Source organism: Mobula birostris, chromosome 15 (assembly GCF_030028105.1).
Source record: "Mobula birostris isolate sMobBir1 chromosome 15, sMobBir1.hap1, whole genome shotgun sequence".
Classification (NCBI taxonomy): Eukaryota; Metazoa; Chordata; class Chondrichthyes; order Myliobatiformes; family Myliobatidae; genus Mobula; species Mobula birostris.
In genome coordinates, this window is record NC_092384.1 from 9,086,672 (window position 1) to 9,105,960 (window position 19,289).

A 19,289-nucleotide genomic window follows, 5' to 3' on the forward strand; every position below is an offset into this window, starting at 1 on the left:
GAACAAGGAGCAGGCCATTCGGCCCCTCTAGCCTGCCATGCAGTATGATCACAGCTGATGTATGCTGCCCTCATCTCCACTTCTGGGCCAGTTCCCCATCACACTCAATTCCCCAGTAGTTCAAATATTTACTTTATCTATCTGCACGTCAGGTCTCGGCCTCCACCACCCATGAAAGCAGAGAATTCCAGGGATTCACCACCTTTGTGAGAGAAGGTGCTCCCTGTGGTGGGAATACCCACTCTACGGTACTCTCAAAACCACCCACAGTGCTCCAAATGTCTCTCCCCAAGGCTCCCCAGAACTGTAGCAAGAAAGCCTTGAACTCCCTGCCCCATTGCACTGACACCCCAACACTACCTTGGAAATACAGTCCATTCCTTTTTCCCTCTCTCAATCTCTCTGTATAATTTATGTTAATAAGTTTATGTTAACTCATGTTTGTCATGTCTGTAATGCTCTGGAAAACTATATGCCTGCAACACAATGAATTTGAACTTGGACTTGAAGTGTGTGCTAAGTGAGATAGACTCAGAGTTGTCCAGTGGCTCAAAATGAGACACTCCTGAAATACTGTGGACCATGGGCAGCTACAGAAATATGCACCAACCTAGGATGTAATCTCACAGCCCAGTGTCCCTCTCACTCTACTGTTACCTTCAAAACAGAGTCCTGGCTCCTGGCTTCCAGGAAGCAGCATCAGGCAATCCCTAAAAATGATGAGACACTGGTCTAAATGACAATGTTACATAGCAAAAGCAAAGTGTTTACTGCATGTTTAAGTTACGTTAACTTATATTTGTGATGTTTGTAATATACAAAGAGCTGATTTTCATGGCCTTTATTCTCTGTGTATGCCCATGACATGTGTGGAATGACTGAACTATCCTGAGGAGCCTCGGGGGACAACCAATCCTGGCGAGGATTTTGAACAGGCCGTCTCTGCTCACAAGGTCATAAGCCTTCATAAGGTCAATGAAAGCAACGTAGAATGGTTGTCTTTGCTCCACACAGACATGAAGGGCGTCGTTCAGTTTGACGGCTCTTCTTTGGAGGCCTTCAACATCCGCAGCGGTGTGAACCAGGGCAGTGTGCTTGCCCCCACCCTGTTCGGCATCTTCTTCACAGTCATGCTGAAGCATGCCTTTGGAACATCTACTGATGGTGTCTACCTCCACACCAGATCGGACGGGAGGCTATTCAGTCTGTCCCGGCTGAGGACAAAACTAAGGTTCGTGAAGTACTCATCAGGGACATGTTGTTTGCAGACGACGCGGCACTGGCAACACACTCTGAAGAGCAACTGCAACGCCTCATGGACGGCTTCTCAAGACCCCGCCAGGACTTCAGCTTGACCATTAGCCTGAAGAAAACCAACGTGTTGGGCCAAGGCGTTGAGCACCCCCCTGCCATTACCATCAACAACTACGAGCTGGAGGTAGTTCACGAGTTTACATACCTTGGCTCCACCATCACGGACAGCTCCCTAGACCCCGAGTTCAACAGACGGATCAGACGAGCAGCCTCAACGTTCACCAGGCTGACAAAGAGAGTCTAGGACAACAGAAAGCTGATGCCACACACCAAAGTTGCAGTCTACAGAGCCTGTGTCCTCAGCACACTGCTTTACGGCAGTGAGACCTGGAGCCTCTACTACAGACAAGAGTGGCGTCTCAACGCCTTCCACCTTCGCAGCCTGAGACACATCCTGGACGTCATGTGGACTGATCGAGTCACCAACAATGAGGTCCTGGCCCGCGCCCAGATACCCAGCCTCTTCACCCTGCTCCAACAACACCGTCTCCGCTGGCTGGGCCACGTACACCGCATGTCAGACAGGAGGATCCCGAAAGACCTGCTGTACGGGGAACTGGCCTCCGGCAAGAGAGCACGGGGCGGCCCGATCTTCGTTTCAAAGACGTTTGCAAGAGAGACATGAAGTCACTGAAAATGAACGTCGAGAGGTGGGAGGACATCGCAAGCGATCGCTCTCACTGGAGGCTGGAACTACGCAGAGGTCTAAAAAGAGGAGAAGAGAAGCTGAGGCTTGCTGCTGAAGAAAAGCGCACTCGTCTGAAAAACAGCACCAAGACAACACTGGAGGACAGCGCCTTCAAGTGCAGTCGCTGCAGCCGAAACTGTCACTCCCGTGTGGGCCTCTACAGCCACAACAGACGCTGCTCTAACACAGACTGAAGCAAGACTTTCCAGGCGCAGATCCATGGTCTCGCAAGACTAACGGATGTCACCAATGCCCATGACAGTAAACCTGACCATACAACTGGAAATCGGTATTCAAAGAATAAACACAAGTGATTCTACAGACTCCATAGATGCTGCCTGACCTGCTAAGTTCTCCCAGCATTCTGTGTGTTGCTCCTGCATTCAAATCCTCTTGCTGTGAAGGCTAAAATAAGATTCACGTTTGCACCTAATGAATAATGTTCCCTTGGGTCATACATTGCCTGCAGCACACACTTTCACTCCACTCATACTGTCAGATTCAGGTTTATTACCACTGGCATGTGACGTGAAATTTGTTAACTTAGCAGCAGCAGTTCAATGCAATACATAACCTAGCAGAGAAAAAGATAATAATAATAAATAAAATTAAAATATAATAATAAACAAGTAAATCAATTACGTACGTTGAATAGATTAAAAATGTGTAAAAACAGAAATACTGTATATTTTTTAAAAAGTGAGATAGTGTCCAAAGATCCAACGTCCATTTTGGAATCGTTTCTAACCCAGTCCTCCCACCCAATCTTTGCCACCAAATCCCTCCCATTCCTCAGACTAGAATGGTCTTTAAGGACCACCTCGTGAGGCTGGCTGTAGAGGGAGGGGAGGCAGCATTTTCGGAGGGCATCCCTTCCTTGGAATCTTCCCTCAATGAATCATTGCAGAGTGAAATTTATTGTGCTGGTGTTAATCCAACAGTAACTTCAACACATCAATTGGATTACAGGAAATTGAAAGTTATTATCTTTTTAGACCAATCCACTAAACCATTTATTCAAAGTCTACTGGGACCTGAGTAATCATACAAAGCTGGAAAATAGACAGAATTATTTTCAATTGCATCATTAATATTCGTATGCATTGTTAAATTTAGAACACTCTTTACATATTGACGCTACTTACTAGATAAACAATTTGTAGTCTTATTCTATTTAGGTCTGTTGGAGAAGCTTATAGATGTCTCTAACATCTCTGGAGGACAAGCTCGAAATCACTGCTCGGATGTCACCCAGGTTGCATCACCGTCTTATATGGAGGGACCAATGTGCTGGATTGGAAAAAGCTGCAGACCCAGCCAGCTCCATCATGGGCACAAGCCTCCCCAACATGGAGGACCCTACGAAAGGCAACGCCTCAGAAAGGCAGCAGCCATCACTAAGGGCCCCTATTATGCAAGGCATGCCCACTTCTCATTGCCATCATCAGGGAAGAGGTACGGGCGTCCGAAGACACATACTCCATGTTTTATGAACTGAACTATGAGGGCACTACCTCACTATTTTTACTCCCTTTGCACTACTTATTTAATTATATATATAGTAATTTATAGTTTTTTTATGGATTGCACTGTATTGCTGCTGCAAAACAACAAATTTCACAATGTACGTCAGTGATTCTGATTTTGAATACTGTATTCAGTTCTGATCACCACAGTATAAACTATAGGAAAGGTGTAGTTGTGCTGGAGAGAGTTAAGATGACATTCACCAGATTGTTGCCTGGATTGGAGGACTTTAGCTATTGCATAGTCTGAGCTTGTGTTGTTGAAGGAGGATGAGGAGTGACCGTATTTACAGGATAGACAGCCAGAACCTTTTGCTCATGGTAGAAATGTCAGAAAATAGAAGGCATAGCTCAGGGTGAGAGGAAAGAGTTTTAAAGAGGATCTGAGAGATGAGTTTTTCACATAGAGAGTCGGTTAATATTTGCCAGAGGAGGTGGTGGAAACAAATACCATGTTTAGGAGATGTTTAGCTAGGTATTGAAATAGATAAGGTGTAGAAGGATATAATACTATTGTAGACAAATGGACAATTTAGATAGAGAAAAGGGTTCAGCAGGGACGTGATGGGCTGAATGGCTTGTATGACATGCTGATTCTAAGCGGTATTTGCTTAAGCAGAAACAGGATCCAATATCTAATGATCGGTGCTGTTAGTATAAAAGACTGGTGAGTGGTGAAGTGTTCAAAGTTCAAAGTAAATTTATTATCAAATTATATATATACAACCCAGATATTAATTTTCTTGTGGTCAGACTCAATAAATCCATAATAGAATATTAACCATAATAGAATCAATGAAAGACCGTACCAACTTAGGCATTCAACTAATCTGCAAAAGACAACAAACTGTGCAAATACAAAAAGAAAGAAATAATATTATTAAATAAATAAGCAATAAATATCAAGATCATGAGATGAAGAATCCTTGGAAGTGAGTTGTGGGAACATTTCAGTGATGGGGTGAATGAAGTTTAGTGAAGTTATCCCCTCTGGTTCAAGAGCCTGATGGTTGAGGGCTAATAACTGTTCCTGAATCTGCTGACGCAAGTCCTGAGGCTCCTGTACCTTCTTCCTGATGGCAGAAGCAAGAAGAGAGCCATGTTCTGGTTGGTGGGATTTCATGATGATGGATGCTGCTTTCCTGCAACAACGTTTCATGTAGACATCAGTGGTGGGGACGGCTTTCCCACGATGGACTGGGCCATATCTGCTACTTTTTGTAGGATTTTCTATTCAAGGGCATTGGTGTTTCCATATCAGGCTGTGATGCAGCCAGTCAATATACTCTCCAACACATATCTATAGAGGTTTCTCAATATTTTAGATGTCATGCCAAAGCTTTTCAAACTCCTAAGGAAGTAGAGACACTGCCGTGCTTTCTTCATAATTGGACTTGCTTGCTGGGCCCGGGACAGATCCTACAAAGTGAAAATACTGAGGAACTTAAAGAAGCTAACTCTCTCCAACGCTGAGCTTCAAGCGAGGACTGGCTCATGGATCTCTGGTTTCCTGCTCTTGAAGTCAATAATCAGCCCTTTGGTCTTGCTGACACTGAATGAGAAATTGTTGTTGTGGCATCACAAAGCCACATTTTCAATCTCCCTCCTATATGCTGATTCGTCACCACCTATGATTAGGCCAACAACTGTGGTGTCACCAGCAAACTTAAATATGGCACTGGAGCTGTGTTTAGCCACACAGTCATAAGTGTAAAGTGAGTAGAGCAGGGGACTAAGCACACAGTCTTGTGGTGCACCTTTGCTGATGGAAATTGTTCTGGAGATGTTGTTGCCAATGCGAACTGACAGGGGTCTGCAAGTGATAAAATTGAGGATCCAATTGCATAAGGACATGTTGAGGCCAAGGTCTTGAAGCTTATTCATTAGTTTTGAGAAGATGATGGAGTTTAATGCTGAAAAATGTGAGGTGCTACATTTTGGTAGGACTAATCAAAATAGGACATACATGGTAAATGGTAGGGCATTGAAGAATGCAGTAGAACAGAGGGATCTAGGAATAATGGTGCATAGTTCCCTGAAGGTGGAATCTCATGTGGATAGGGTGGTGAAGAAAGCTTTTGGTATGCTGGCCTTTATAAATCAGAGCATTGAGTATAGGAGTTGGGATGTAATGTTCAATTGTAAGGTCAAACTTCGAGTATTGTGTACAGTTCTGGTCACCGAATTATAGGAAAGATGTCAATAAAATAGAGAGAGTACAGAGGAGGTTTACTAAAATGTTGCCTGGGTTTCATCTCCTAAGTAACAGAGAAAGGTTGAACAAATTAGGTCTTTATTCTTTGGAGCGTAGAAGGCTGAGGGGGGACTTGATAGAGGTGTTTAAAATTATGAGGGGGATTGATAGAATTGACATGGATAGGCTTTTTCCATTGAGAATAGGGGAGATTCAAACAAGAGGACATGAGTTGAGAGTTAAAGGGCAAAAGTTTAGGGGTAACATGTGGGGGAACTTCTTTACTCAAAGAGTGGTAGCTGTGCGGAACGAGCTTCCAGCAGAAGTTGAGGCGGGTTCGATGTTGTCATTTAAATTTAAATTGGATAGATATATGGACAGGAAAGGAATGGGCTGAGTGCAGGACGGTGGGACTAGGTGAGAGTAAGAGTTCGGCATGGACTAGAAGGGCCGAGATGGCCTGTTTCTGTGCTGTAATTGTTATATGGTTATATGATGGTATTGAATGCCAAGCTGTAGTTGATAAAGAGCATCTTTGCTGTCTGGACGTTCCAGGGTTGAGTGAAGAGCCAATGAAATGGCATCTGATGTGGATGTGTTGTAGTGGAATCTAAATCGTTTCTCAGGCAGAAGTTGATATCTTTCATCACCAACCTCTCAAAACATTTCATCATTGTGGATATAAGTGCTACTGGACGATAGTCATTGAGGCAGGTTACCACGATATTCTTCGGCATTGATATGTGTTTCCTATTTCACTGACAATAGCAAGGATCACCAAGACCCCTTTGCCACTCAGTGCCACTCCCACACTTTAGACTGAGGACCATGGGGAGCAAGGAGAGTTCCAGATGGGAATTATTTCAGTGCAATCCCAATGTTTGACAGGGCGGCAGGCGGACTTGACAGCCTGCAGCAATATTAAACCACAGGTTTATTCCTGGCTTTATGATGCATAAAGCTAAATTTCCATGGAGATTTTGTGAAATCCACCGAAATGTCACAGCTGAGAAAGTCAATTGCATGGTGCTGTTTATTTCAGTTTTATACAATTGGAAATCAATTTTTAACAAATGAAGTGTGTCACTCCAGAAATCTGATAGGGCAAAAAGTTATCCTTGTGCACTAATAATACGTCCCTAGCTTCAAGAATATGCAAGACATTTTCATTCCCTATCCAGTTTTCCTTCTGAAACATTGTAGGGAACCAGACTGAGTTCAAAGTTCAAAGTAAATTTATTACCAAGGTACGTACACCACATACAACCCTGAGATTCATTTTTCTGCAGGCTCTCACAGGAAGACAAAGAAATACAATAGAATCCACAAAACACTACACACAACAAAGACCAACAACCCGCAAAAGAGGACAAATAGTGCAGATAATTAACACAAGAGTGAAGGAATAAAAGATAGGGCATGTGCATGAAAACATGAGTTGTTCTGGTCATGACTTTAGCTGGTCAATTCTCACAGAAGTAGGTCTTCCCAGCACAAAATTGGATTGGGAGCTTCATTACCTTATGTTCTTCTGACCCCTCCACTACTCTGTGCTAACAGCTCCCCACCACCACCACAGTTCCCCACTGCTACCCTCTCTCTTGATTCCCATGTCCCAATCCTTTGACATAACAATGGAAAACTTTGGAAATTCTCAGCAGGATTGGTAGCATCTGCGGAAGGAGAAAAAGAGTTAATGTTTCAACTCAGATTTTATGTGGCATTAGTCAGACTGCACAGAGTATTGTGAGCAATTTTGGGCCCCATGTCTATAAAAGGATGTGCTGGCACTGGAGAGGGTCCAGCGGAGGTTCACAAAAATGATCCTTGGAATGAAGAGATTAATGTATGAGGGGCGTTTGATTGCTCTGGGCTTGTATTGCTAGAGTTTAGAAGAATGAAGGGGGATCTCATTGAAACCTTTTAAATAATGAAAGGACCAGACAGAGTGGACGTAGAAAGGATGTTTCCTGTAGTGGATGAATCTAGAACCAGAGCTTCAGAATAAAATGATGTTTCTTTAGAACAGAGATGAGGAGGAATACTTTCAGCCAAAGGTTTGTGGATCTCTGGAATTCATTGTCACAGACGGCTGTGATTGTCATTGGGTATATCTAAAGTGGAGGTTGATAGGTTCTTGCTTAGTAAGGGCATGAAAGGTTACAGGGAGAAGGCAGGAGAATCAGCCATGGGAAAATTTGATGGACCAAGTGGCCTAACCCTGCTCCTATGTCTTATGTCCGCGGTCCCCAACCACCGGGCCGCAGAGCATGCGCTACCAGGCCGCGAGGAAGTGATATGATTTGGTCAGCTGTACCTTTCCTCATTCCCTGTCACGGCCACTGATCAGCCATTACGCATGCGAGGTCATGACCTGCGCATCATCCATGTCAGGGCGGGAAGGCGATCAACTCCTCGAGCTTGCAAATGACGACAGGCTGAGAAGTATGTTTGACAGAACATCTCTGTCGGCATTTTGGATCAAAGTCAAGGCTAAATATCCTGAGATAGCCACGAAAGCACTGAAAACGTTGCTTCCATTTTCAACATTTTTCTGCGAAGCGGAGTTTTCTGCAATGAATGCAACGAAAACTAAACTGCGGAACAGACTGGACATCAGGAACCCCCTTCGAGTATCGCTGTCTCCCATCACCCCTCGATAGGACCGTCTTGTTGCAGGGAAACAAGCCCAGGGCTCCCACTGATTCAGCGATATTGGTGTGTTGCAATGATTTTATATGTTCATACGGGGAAAATATGTGCTGTGCGTTTAATATCCGAATATTACTTAAAATGTTATGATGCTATTGACTTATAAGTGACCTATATAACCATATAACAATTACAGCACAGAAACAGGCCATCTTGGCCCTTCTAGTCCGTGCCGAACGCTACTCACCTAGCCCCACCAACCTGCACTCAGCCCATAACCCTCCATTCCTTTCCTGTCCATATACCTATCCAATTTTTCTTTATATGATCATATCGAACCTGCTTCTGCCACTTCTACTGGAAGTTCGTTCAACACTTCAAACTCCCCTGATAATTGACTTATCATTATATCCATGCGAGGAAAATATGTGCTCTGTGTTTAATATTAAATTCGTAGATAATCCTTTTTAGAAACAAAATTGAGTGTATTACCCACTTATCACCTATATTCCGGTAGTGATTAACACCCACCCCCACAAACAGAATCGCTAAAAAGGATTTGCTTGCGAGGGGGGGCGCGGTAGGTCACAACGCGCATGCACATTGGTGCCCGCGGAATGCTTCATGGTCATTGTAGTCTTTTGTGTAAACAACGCATTTGACTGCTACTCTTGTTCGTTGGCAACCCTACCCTACCCCGCCCCAACCACCCCCCACCCCCCTGGTCGGCCGGTCCGCAAGAATATTGTCAATATTAAACCGGTCCGCAGTGCAAAAAAGGTTGGGGACCCCTGTCTTATGTCATAGGGCCAAAGAAGAGTGGGGCGCCCAGGATCAAAATAATTGTTGACCTGCCTTCGCAAAACCCATGAAGCACATTGGAGGCAGCCTGATCAAGGCTAGTGAGTGGAGCATTGGTCCTTATTGTGAAGAGGGTGCAGCAGAAAAGTGGGACATGCTAACATGCTAACTCTGTTTCTCAAGGTGACTTGGCCTGTTGAGCCTTATCTAATGAATGTGCATCAACTTTTTCCCAGGGAAAGGGAATCACAAACCAGGGGGCCATAGGCTTAAAGTGAGAGCAGAGAGATTTAAAAAGGACCTGAGGCACAATCTCTTCATGCAGTTGGCGATGAGTCTATGGAATGAGCTGCCTGAGAAAGGTAAAACAAGAATATATGAAAGGCATTTGGACAGGAGCATGGATAGGAAAGGGTATGGCCAAACACAGGCAAATGGGATTAGATTACATAGGCATCTTGGTTGGCATGGACTAGGTAGGCTGAAGGGCCTGTGATGGCTCTATGACTCACAGGCTCTGACCAGTTCAATACCACCAACTCCTCATCCAAATGAACAACCATGAACATCGGCTGTCCATTTCCCTCCACATATGTTGCCTGACCCACTGACTTCCTCTAGTGCTTTATGCTTTACCTAACACTCACCTCGCTGAGGCCCATGACATGTCTGAATGCACTGTTCCTCCACAGTCCGCGTATTGTGTCCATTCCTCTGATCCTCGGCCATTCCTACCCTCCTTTTGTCTATTGACTGACCCAAACCGCCAAAACAGGCATACAGGAGATTCTGCAGATGCGGTAAAAATTCCCAGCTTCTCACATCATTTCATTTCCTCCACCCACCTACCTCACCTGGTCAACTTGTTCTCCCCCCCATCCCCCATTTTTTAAATTCTGGCTTCTGCCCATGCCATCTCCAGTCCTGATGAAGTGTCTCAGCCTGAAACAACTGTTTGTTTCACTTCATAGTCACAGCCTGACCTGCTGAGTTTCTCCAGCATTTGTGTGTGTTGCACCAAAATGGGACTTTGCCTAAAACAGTTGGAAAGGTACGTGAATAGGAAAGCTTTGGACCACAAAACCATGTGACCATAAGACCTAGTAGCAGAATGAGGACATTCAGGCCACCAGGTCTGCTCCATGGCTAATATGTTATTCCACTCATCCCCATTCTCCAATCTTTTCCCTGTAACTATGATATCTTGACTAATCAATAACCTATCAACCTCTGCTCTTAATATACGGAATGTCTTGACTTCCACAGCCATGAGTGACAAAGAATTCCACAGATTCACCACCCTCTGGCTAAAGAAATTCCTCTTCATCTCTGTTCTAAATGGACGTCTCTCTATTCTGAGGCTGTGTCATCTGATCCTGGACTCATCCTCTATAGGAAATATCCTCTCCACCTCTACTCTATCAAGGCCTTTCAATATTCAATAGGTTTCAATGGGTACGGGTGAGACCTGGACTGGACATCCTGTTCAATCAAGGAAGACAAAACCTCTTCCTTAGCCTCTCCTTTCCAGTGCAATGATCACTGCAGGATCACTGTTTGACTTGTCACTTGCATATGGCCCCCCCCTACACTACTGTGCCCATAGCAATGCCTTCACATGGCATCCCTGTTCTTACTGAGTTTCCTATGTCATGGCGGGACCAAGTGTCCAGCAGTATAACTGGGTGGGCAAGCTGGTCTCATCAGCCACAAAGCCATCAGTTCTGTCATCTATGTCATTGACATATAACATGAAAATAAGCGGCCCCAACGCCGACATCTTCAGAACACCACTAGTCACCAGCAGCCATCCAGGAAAGGCCCCCCCTATTCCCACTTTTTGCCCTCTGCCGGTCAGTCAATTTCTATCTGAGTCTGTATGATTCCTGTAATACCACAGCCACTTTTGTTCAGCAGCCTCATGTGTGGCACCTTGTCAAAGACCTTCTGAGAATCCAGGTAACCACCATCCACTGACTCTCCTTTGTCTATCCCACTTGCTACTCCTTCAAACAACTCGAATAGTTTGTCAAGCAAGATTTCCCCTGAAGGAAAACTATTCTGACTTTGGCCTATTTCATCATGTGCCACCAAGTACCCCCAAACCCCATTCTTAATAACGGACTCCAACATCTTCCCAAACACTGAAGTCAGGCTAACAGGCCTGTAATTTCCTTTCTTCTGCCTCCCTCCATTCTTAAAGAGTAGAGTGAAATTTGCAATACTTCAGTATTCTGAAACCATTCCAGAATCTATTGATCGATCACAAGGCTCATTACATTATTTAACAAAGGAGAGACTATTCAAAATATTTCCTAACATAGACAACTATTGTGATAGGTGTAAAACTAAAGTAGCCATCTTGTCACATATGTTCTGGTCATGTTCTTCATTAAAATCTTTATTTTCTACAATTTCTAAAGCTCTGAAATTTAACTTACAACCTAATACATTGACTGTCTTATTTGGAATAGTTCCGCATCATATTCAGGGTATTTCATCTTCAGACCAACATGTAATTGCATTTGTCACATTGTTGGCAAGAAGGGCTACTTTATTGAAATGGAAAGGTACCTCTGTCCCTACATTAATTCAATGGTTTTCTCAAGTAATGTTATGTCTTAGTTTGGAAAAAATTAGAAGTAGAACTTTTGATCCTCGATTCAATTTCGAGAGAAGATAGGGCTCTTTTGCCAAATATTATCATTTAATTTGAATTAATTTATATGGTTTCCTTACAATCAAATTTTATATAAATGTGAATTGGCGGTTGATGATTTTTCATCTTTATATATATAGATGATTGTAAGACGTATTGCTCCGGGAGTTGGTTCCTAATGGTTTTTTTCCCTCTCTTTTTTTTTCTTTCTCTTGTAGTTACTGGTTTGTTTTTTTTCTTTTAGTAATTGGGGTTCTCCTTTTCCTTCTCTTCTTTATAAAAAATATTTTTTTTCATTACCATATATTCTTTTTTGATAAGTTTTTTTTCTTCAGCTTTATTAACTGTATATATATCAATTTGCTGAAATCTTGTACAATTTTAAAGCTGTAGAAGATTATATATCAATAAAAAGATTTTAAAAATGAAATAAAGGCTCATTACTAACACCTCCACAATCTCTTCAGCTGTCTCTTTCAAACTAATTAAACTAACTAATTGGGGTGTAGTCCATCTGGTCCAGTTGACTTATCTACCTTCAGACCTTTCAGCTTCCCAAGCACCTTCTCCTTAATAATAACAACCACACTCACTTCTGCCCCAACACCTTCAAATTCCCTTAAACCTTTACCCTTTTAACCTTTAATTCATGACCTCTAGTTCTAGTCCCACTCAACCTCAGTGGAAAGAGCCTGCTTGCCTTTACTTTATCTCATCCATCCATTTGTAAACCTCAGTCAAATCTCCCCTCATTGACTCAGTGTTCATCCCAAGTGACCCCTGATTTTCTTGCTGGTGTTCTAAGGTCTCCACTGCCTCACCAGCGGGACACTTGTAGGTCCAGTCAGCCCATTATATGGTTATCTGCGTATTTTAATGACGACACTGCATTTATACAGTACAACTGCCTTCAATCCTCAGTACAACACAGTGTACTTCACAGGCAATCAGATCTCTCCTGGGACCAGTACATGACTGCCGCCACAAAGAAAGCATGACAACGTCTCAACTTTCTTAGAGGTTGGCACCAATTCAGCATGTCACATAACACGTTGACAAACTTCTATAGATGCCCAGTCCATCACAGGTAAAACCCTCCACACCATTGAGCTCATCTATAAGGGGAGCTAGCACAAGAAAGCAGCATCCATCATCAAGGACTCCATCATCCAGGCCATGATCTCTTCTCAATGCTACCATTGGGCAGGAGGTGCAGGAGCCTTAGATTCCACACCACCAGGTTTAAGAACAATTTTTATCCCTCAACTATCAGGTGCCTGAACCAACGTGGATAACTTTACTCACCTCAACAATGAACTGATTCCACAGCCTTTTGACTTACTTTCAAGGACTCTACGACCCATGTTCTCAGTATTATTTATTTACTTTGTTAAATTATTGGAACAGTTTGCCCTCTTTTGCACATTGGATATTTGTCAGTTTTTGTTATGTACTGTAAATGTTATCATATTTCTTTATTTTCCTGTAAACGTCTGCAAGAAAATGAAACTCAGCATAGTACGTGGTGACATAATCGTACTTTGATAATAAATTTACTTTGAACTTACAAATTTGATATCTGGTATCTATTTTATTTCCATAATGCATAAATTCTCACAGCCAGTGTGTGACATGGTGCTACAAGGAGAGGTTGGGCAAACTAGGGTTTCTTTCTCCAGAGCAGCAGAGACTGAGGGGAGACCTGGTGGATGTTTATAAAACTATGGCAGTCATAATTAGACAGTAAGTATCCTTTTTCCCTATGGTCGAAATGTCCAATAAAAGAGGGCATGCATTTAAGTGAGAGGGGGAAAGTTCAGAGGAGCTGTGTGGGGCAAGTACATTTTAACAGAGGCTGGTGGGTGCCTGAGATGTGTAGCCAGGGTCAGGTATGATAGTGGTGTTTAAGGGGCTCTTAGAGAGGAACAGGAATGTGCAGAGATTGGAGAAACAGGGACTGTGTGCAGGCAGAAAGGATTAGTTTAATTAGTTTGGCACAACATTGTGGGAGGAAGGGTCTGTTCCTATACCGTAACTTTTCTATGCTTTGTGCTTCCTATCCCACAACACAGAAATGAGGTAAATAAGGTGTAGGAGCAGAATGCGGCCATTCAGCCCATTGTATCCACTGTTTATTCGTGGCTGATATTTTCAACTCCTCTCTCTCTTGCCATCTCTCCGCTACTCTTATCGCTTATCACTTCAGAACCTATCTGTCTCTGCCTTAAATGGAACTATTGACTTGGCTTCCACTGATCACATTGGCAACGCATTTCACGATTCACCATCCTCTGCCTGAAGAAATTCCTCCATCTCTATTCTAAAGGGTCATCTCTATATTCTGAACCCGTGCTCTTGGATCCTATATTCTCCTGCTGGAAACATCTTCCCACATCCACTCTATCCAGGATCCTATATTTCCCCACATCCACTCTATCCGGGATCCTGTATACCCCTCATCCACTCTATCCGAGATCCGATATTCCCCACATCTGCTCTATCCGGGATCCTATATTCCTCTCATCCACTCTATCCGGGATCCTGTATTCCCTACATTCATTCTATCCGGGATCCTGTATTCCCCTCATCCACTCTGTCCGGGATCCTATATTCCCCTCATCCACTCTCTCCGGGATCCCATATTCTCCACATCCACTCTATCCGGGATCCAGTATTCCCCACATCCACTCTATCCGGGATCCTATATTCCCCTCATCCACTCTCTCCGGGATCCCATATTCCCCACATCCACTCTATCCGGGATCCTGTATTCCCCACATCCACTCTATCCGGGATCCTGTATTCCCCTCATCCACTCTATTTGGGATCCTATATTCCCCACATCCACTCTCTCCGGGATCCCATATTCCCCACATCCACTCTATCCGGGATCCTGTATTCCCCTCATCCACTCTATTTGGGATCCTATATTCCTCTCATCCACTCTATCCAGGCCTTTCTATATCTGGTGGGGTTTCAATGAGATTCTTGCTTTTCATTTTGAACATCATTAAGTACAGGCTCAGAGACATCAAGTGCTGTTCATATTCCCAGGATCCTGGGAACTGTCCCATATCTTCTCCAGGGCCAGCACATCTTTCCTTAGATATGGGGCCAAATATTGCTCAAAATTGTTCAGAGAATCCTTGGTGACTTATTTCACACATGGATATAGATGAGCTCCATGAGATTTCCCTCCCTCCTTGATGTCAGAGCAGGTTAAAAGGTTGGCACACAATTGTGAGCTGAAGGTCTATGTTCCATGAGTATAGGGCAGAGGGTACTAAGTGAGACTTACAAGTTAAAACATAAAATAGATGGTGGGGCACCACACAGAACAGCTCAGAAGACCAGAAGAGAGCCTATGAAGTTTGCTTCACTTCCATCAGTGCAGGCAGCTCGAGTCTGAGAACCCTTTCTGAAGCTGACACACATGACAGCTGTCCTTCATTCACCCCACTGGGCTGAAGATTTGGAGCGGCTGGATCTTGTGCTGAAGATTTGGAGCAGCATGGGTTCTGCCTTGTTGAAGGGCTGGGGGGGGGAGTGGAAGAAACCACTAAACATTCAGCAGATAAGAGAGGGGCATTTAAGAGGCTCTTAGATAGGCCAGGAGGGCATGGACAATGTGCAGGCAGATCTCCCCAGTCTTTGTCTCACCATTTTGGGGGGAAGGGTCTTCTATAGCCGTGATGGCTCTGATGTACAAGAACAAAGCTCAGAGCCAGTCCCAGTTGTGAGAAGAGGTCCAAAGTAACAACTGAGAGATCATCGTAACTCAATCCACGCCTCTGTCAGAGTCAGCAGTGGTGACTGGACTCAGTGTTGTCTGTGTACAGTGATATTGACTGCCACCATCTACCTCAGGTCTGGAAACACAGCCAGGGAACTTAAAGGTAAAGTGAATAATCCTCTCACCTACCCTTCAAACACCACATAGACCAGCTAATTGGCAACAGGAAAATGGCACGAACCTGAACCCTGCTGCTCACAAGGGCTGTTTCTACTGTGTATCGGGTGTTTTCAGAGTGTGGTTATTCATCTAGAAGAAAAAACAGGTGAGGGGAGGATTGGGGGAGAAAGAGCACAGTTAATGCACAGGACACCTGACAGATACATTTGAAGCCCGAATCCGGGGGCTTTGCTTCAAATCACACCCAACGCTGACACGACTGAGTTGTGACTCAGAAATGGAATACAGTGCGATACTTGTACTATGATGGAGAAGGTCATTCACTCCATCAAGTCTAAGCTATCTCCCGGTACATTCACATCAGCTGTTATTTACCTGACCTCTCTCATATGCCTATCAAATCTCCCCATCTCTCCAGCCACCCAGTTACAAATAGAAACAGGGAAGAGTTAGAGTTAGTTAGAGCAGGCTGAAACCTCGGCACAGCGTCGTGAGCTGAAGGGCCTGTACTGTGCTGTAATGTTATATACAGTATTCTAAGTCCTACACTCTGGTCAATTTACAGTGACCGGTTGGCCTACCAACCTGAACATCTCTAGGATTTAGGGACATGGGAGCAAATCGGGGGGAGAGTGCAAACTCCATGTGTTCAAAATTGAGCTCATGTCACTGGAGCTGAGAAGTTATTAGCACTAACCACCTAGGATTAATAGTAGGCATCCTGTCCCTCTGCCTCTCCATCACCTTCAGCTCCTGGGACCATTCTCTCTCCTCCAGAGGTATGGCAATGGCTGACAATGGGATTCCCAGCCCACATAACCCCACACCCCCTGCCTTTACCCTTTGTCTGTGGCCTTCCTGGACTGAGATGGAAATGGGAAGCAGCCAATGGGCGATTCTTCTCCTCTGGCTCTATGCAGCCCTGGGCATTTGCTTGGTCCTGCCCTTAAGTCTGTTTGCTTTTGACCTCTCCTCACCACAGCCATGTTACTGGCCTGCACTCCCCACTCCTCACCCAGCTGATTGGGAGAATTGAGGCTCAGGCTTAGAGTGGAGGCATTGGACACTGACATGGACTCTTCAAAGGTCACATTTGAGGGCAAAAGACAGGGTTAATAGCAGTGTGGAGGAACAGCTGGATCTTGGGGTGCACGTCCATAGATCCATCAAATTAACCATGCAAGTTGATAGGATTGTTCAGAAGACGTGTGCTTATATGGTGTGTTGGTTCACTGGGCAGGAGATTGAATTCAAGAGCCGCAAGGTATAGTTGCAACTCTATGAAACGCTGGTTAGACCACACAGAGTACTGTGTTCAGTTCTGGATGCCTCCTTATAGGAAGGATGTGGAAGCTTTAGAGAGGATGCAAAGGAAATTTGTCAGGGTACTGCCTGGATTAGACAGCATGTCTTATTATAAAAGGATGAGCAAGCTTGGACTCTTGCTTTGGATGGAAGGAGAATGAGGGGTGATAAGAGGCATAGATTGAGTGGATAACCAGAGACTTTTCCCCAGCGCAGAAATGGCTAATACCAGGGGGCATAATCTTAAAGTAATTGGTGGTAAGTGTAACGGGAAAGTCAGAGGTAGGATTTTTACACAGAGAGTGCTGGGTACATGGAATATCCAGTCAGGGGTGGTGGTAGAGGCAGAAACATTCCGGACATTTAAGCGACAGATAGGCACATGGATGATAGAAAACTGAAGGGCAATGTGGGATGGAAAGGTTAAGATTGATCTTAAAGTTGGATAAAAGATCAGCACAACACGTGGGCCGAAGAGCCTGTGCTGTGCTGTTAGGTTCAATGTACTATGTTTGATGTTCTATGTTTATAACAGCAGTGAGCCTGAGGGTACCGGGAAAGTCCTGGAGGAAAGGAGCAGGTGAAGTGCTTCTAAATGTAACAGTCAAGCATGAAGAAATAAAACAGTCTCACAGGGGGAAAGACTCACTTAATTTTAGTTCATGCAATGCTTTATGAACCCTACCTTTCATTATCTACCAAAAACAATTTCCTCTGCAAATTGCCCTAATGATGAAAGCTCATCTTAATAGCCGCAGGCTGCAGATTCGACAATCTGTGTGAAGGAGAGATTATGGCCTAACATTTAAATCAGTGGGGAATCATCAAAGGCAGAGATCAGCTCTTTATTAAATACATTTTAAATGTGACTGATATGCCGTGCCGCTGGGTCACAGCGCTCAAAGTGTGAGTAATTTGCAAACACATTGAAGGATTTAAAAGACCCCGTTGAACACCACCCAATTTACTTGCTTGTCTTTGTTCTCCAGTGAAATCAATGAGGGTTCAGGGATGGGGGAAAGGGGAAGTCCAGGCAGTTTTGTGAAGGTTCCATGATGGTCTCATTGAGGCAGGTACAATAACAACATTTCAAAGACATTTGGGTAACAGCAGTTTAGAGAAATGTTAACAAATGGGACTAGCTTGGCGAAACCATGGTCAGCATGGATGAATTGGGCTGAAGGGCCTCTCTCCGTTCTGTACTACACCATGACTAGAACACACAAACCTTGGACTCTGAGACAAGGCTGGCATGTAAAGTTGATTCAATGGGAAGGATTGTTGAGTAGGGTACATGTGTAATTCATGTGTCATGGCTGATCTCTGGTGGCCAGGTCATTATTTTTTGTTATTTCACAGTAATTTTACAAATGCATTTGTTTTACGATTCTTGCCATTTTTATGCTATAATTTTGCGAGTTGGTTTTTCAAGGGAAGTATGCTACCAGCTTGAAGCAAATTTAGAACAGACTGAACTCATCAATGAGTGATTATTGTGCAGGCCAAGTTTTTGGTATGTTTAAAGAGGAGGTTGGTAGGATATTGATTGGCAACAGTATCAAAGGTTACAGGGAGAAGGGAGGAGAATGGGATTGAGAGGAAAATGAATCAGTCATGATGGAATGCCAGAACAGATTCATGGGCCCAAATGGCTTAATTCTGCTCTTATGTCTTACGGTCAAAACGTTCAATGACTCTGAAGGAGGGAGGGAAATGGTTGTGTTGAATCTTGGCAATTTACTTGCAAGTGTTTTGTTACCATACAAGGAGACATCATCTGTGCGCTGTTACTTTCAGGGGAGGCAAAGAGTACATATAGAGCCATGTAAATGAAAATTAATAAAATGAAATTGCAGCTGCAAATTTGAAAGAAATGTTAAATACTAGAGGTTTAAGTTGACAGGGGTAAAGTTTGAAGGGCATGTATGAAGCAGGTTGATTACACAGAAAGTGGTAGGCACCTAGACAGTGCTACTAGGGTGGCAGTGGAGGCAGATACTATAGCAGAATTTAAGAAGCAATGAGATAGATACATGGATACAGAATTTAAGAAGCAATCAGAAAGACACACAGACAGTCATGTCACTGAAGCATTATACACTCAGTGACTACATTATTAGGTACACCTGTATACCAGCTTATTAATGCACATATCTAATCACTCTATCATGTGGCAGCAACTCAGTGCATAAAAGCATACAGACATTGACAAGTGCTTCAGTTGTTACTCAGACCAA

The 19,289-nt window shown here is 43.8% G+C and overlaps 1 protein-coding gene across 3 annotated transcripts in view; it reads right to left on the bottom strand.

The window, feature by feature from the left end:
- LOC140210390 (RNA-binding Raly-like protein) overlaps nucleotides 1-19,289 on the bottom strand; it is a 1,435,753-nt gene that overhangs the window by 18,715 nt on the left and 1,397,749 nt on the right. For 2 of the 3 annotated variants that reach the window (XM_072279310.1, XM_072279311.1), the window contains exon 10: nucleotides 15,809-15,876. The exons of the other annotated variant lie outside the window; for it this stretch is intronic. In XM_072279310.1, coding sequence (XP_072135411.1) covers nucleotides 15,838-15,876 — 39 coding nt within the window. In that variant the 3' untranslated portion in view covers nucleotides 15,809-15,837. The remainder of the gene's footprint in view (nucleotides 1-15,808; nucleotides 15,877-19,289) is intronic. 3 annotated transcript variants of the gene reach the window in all.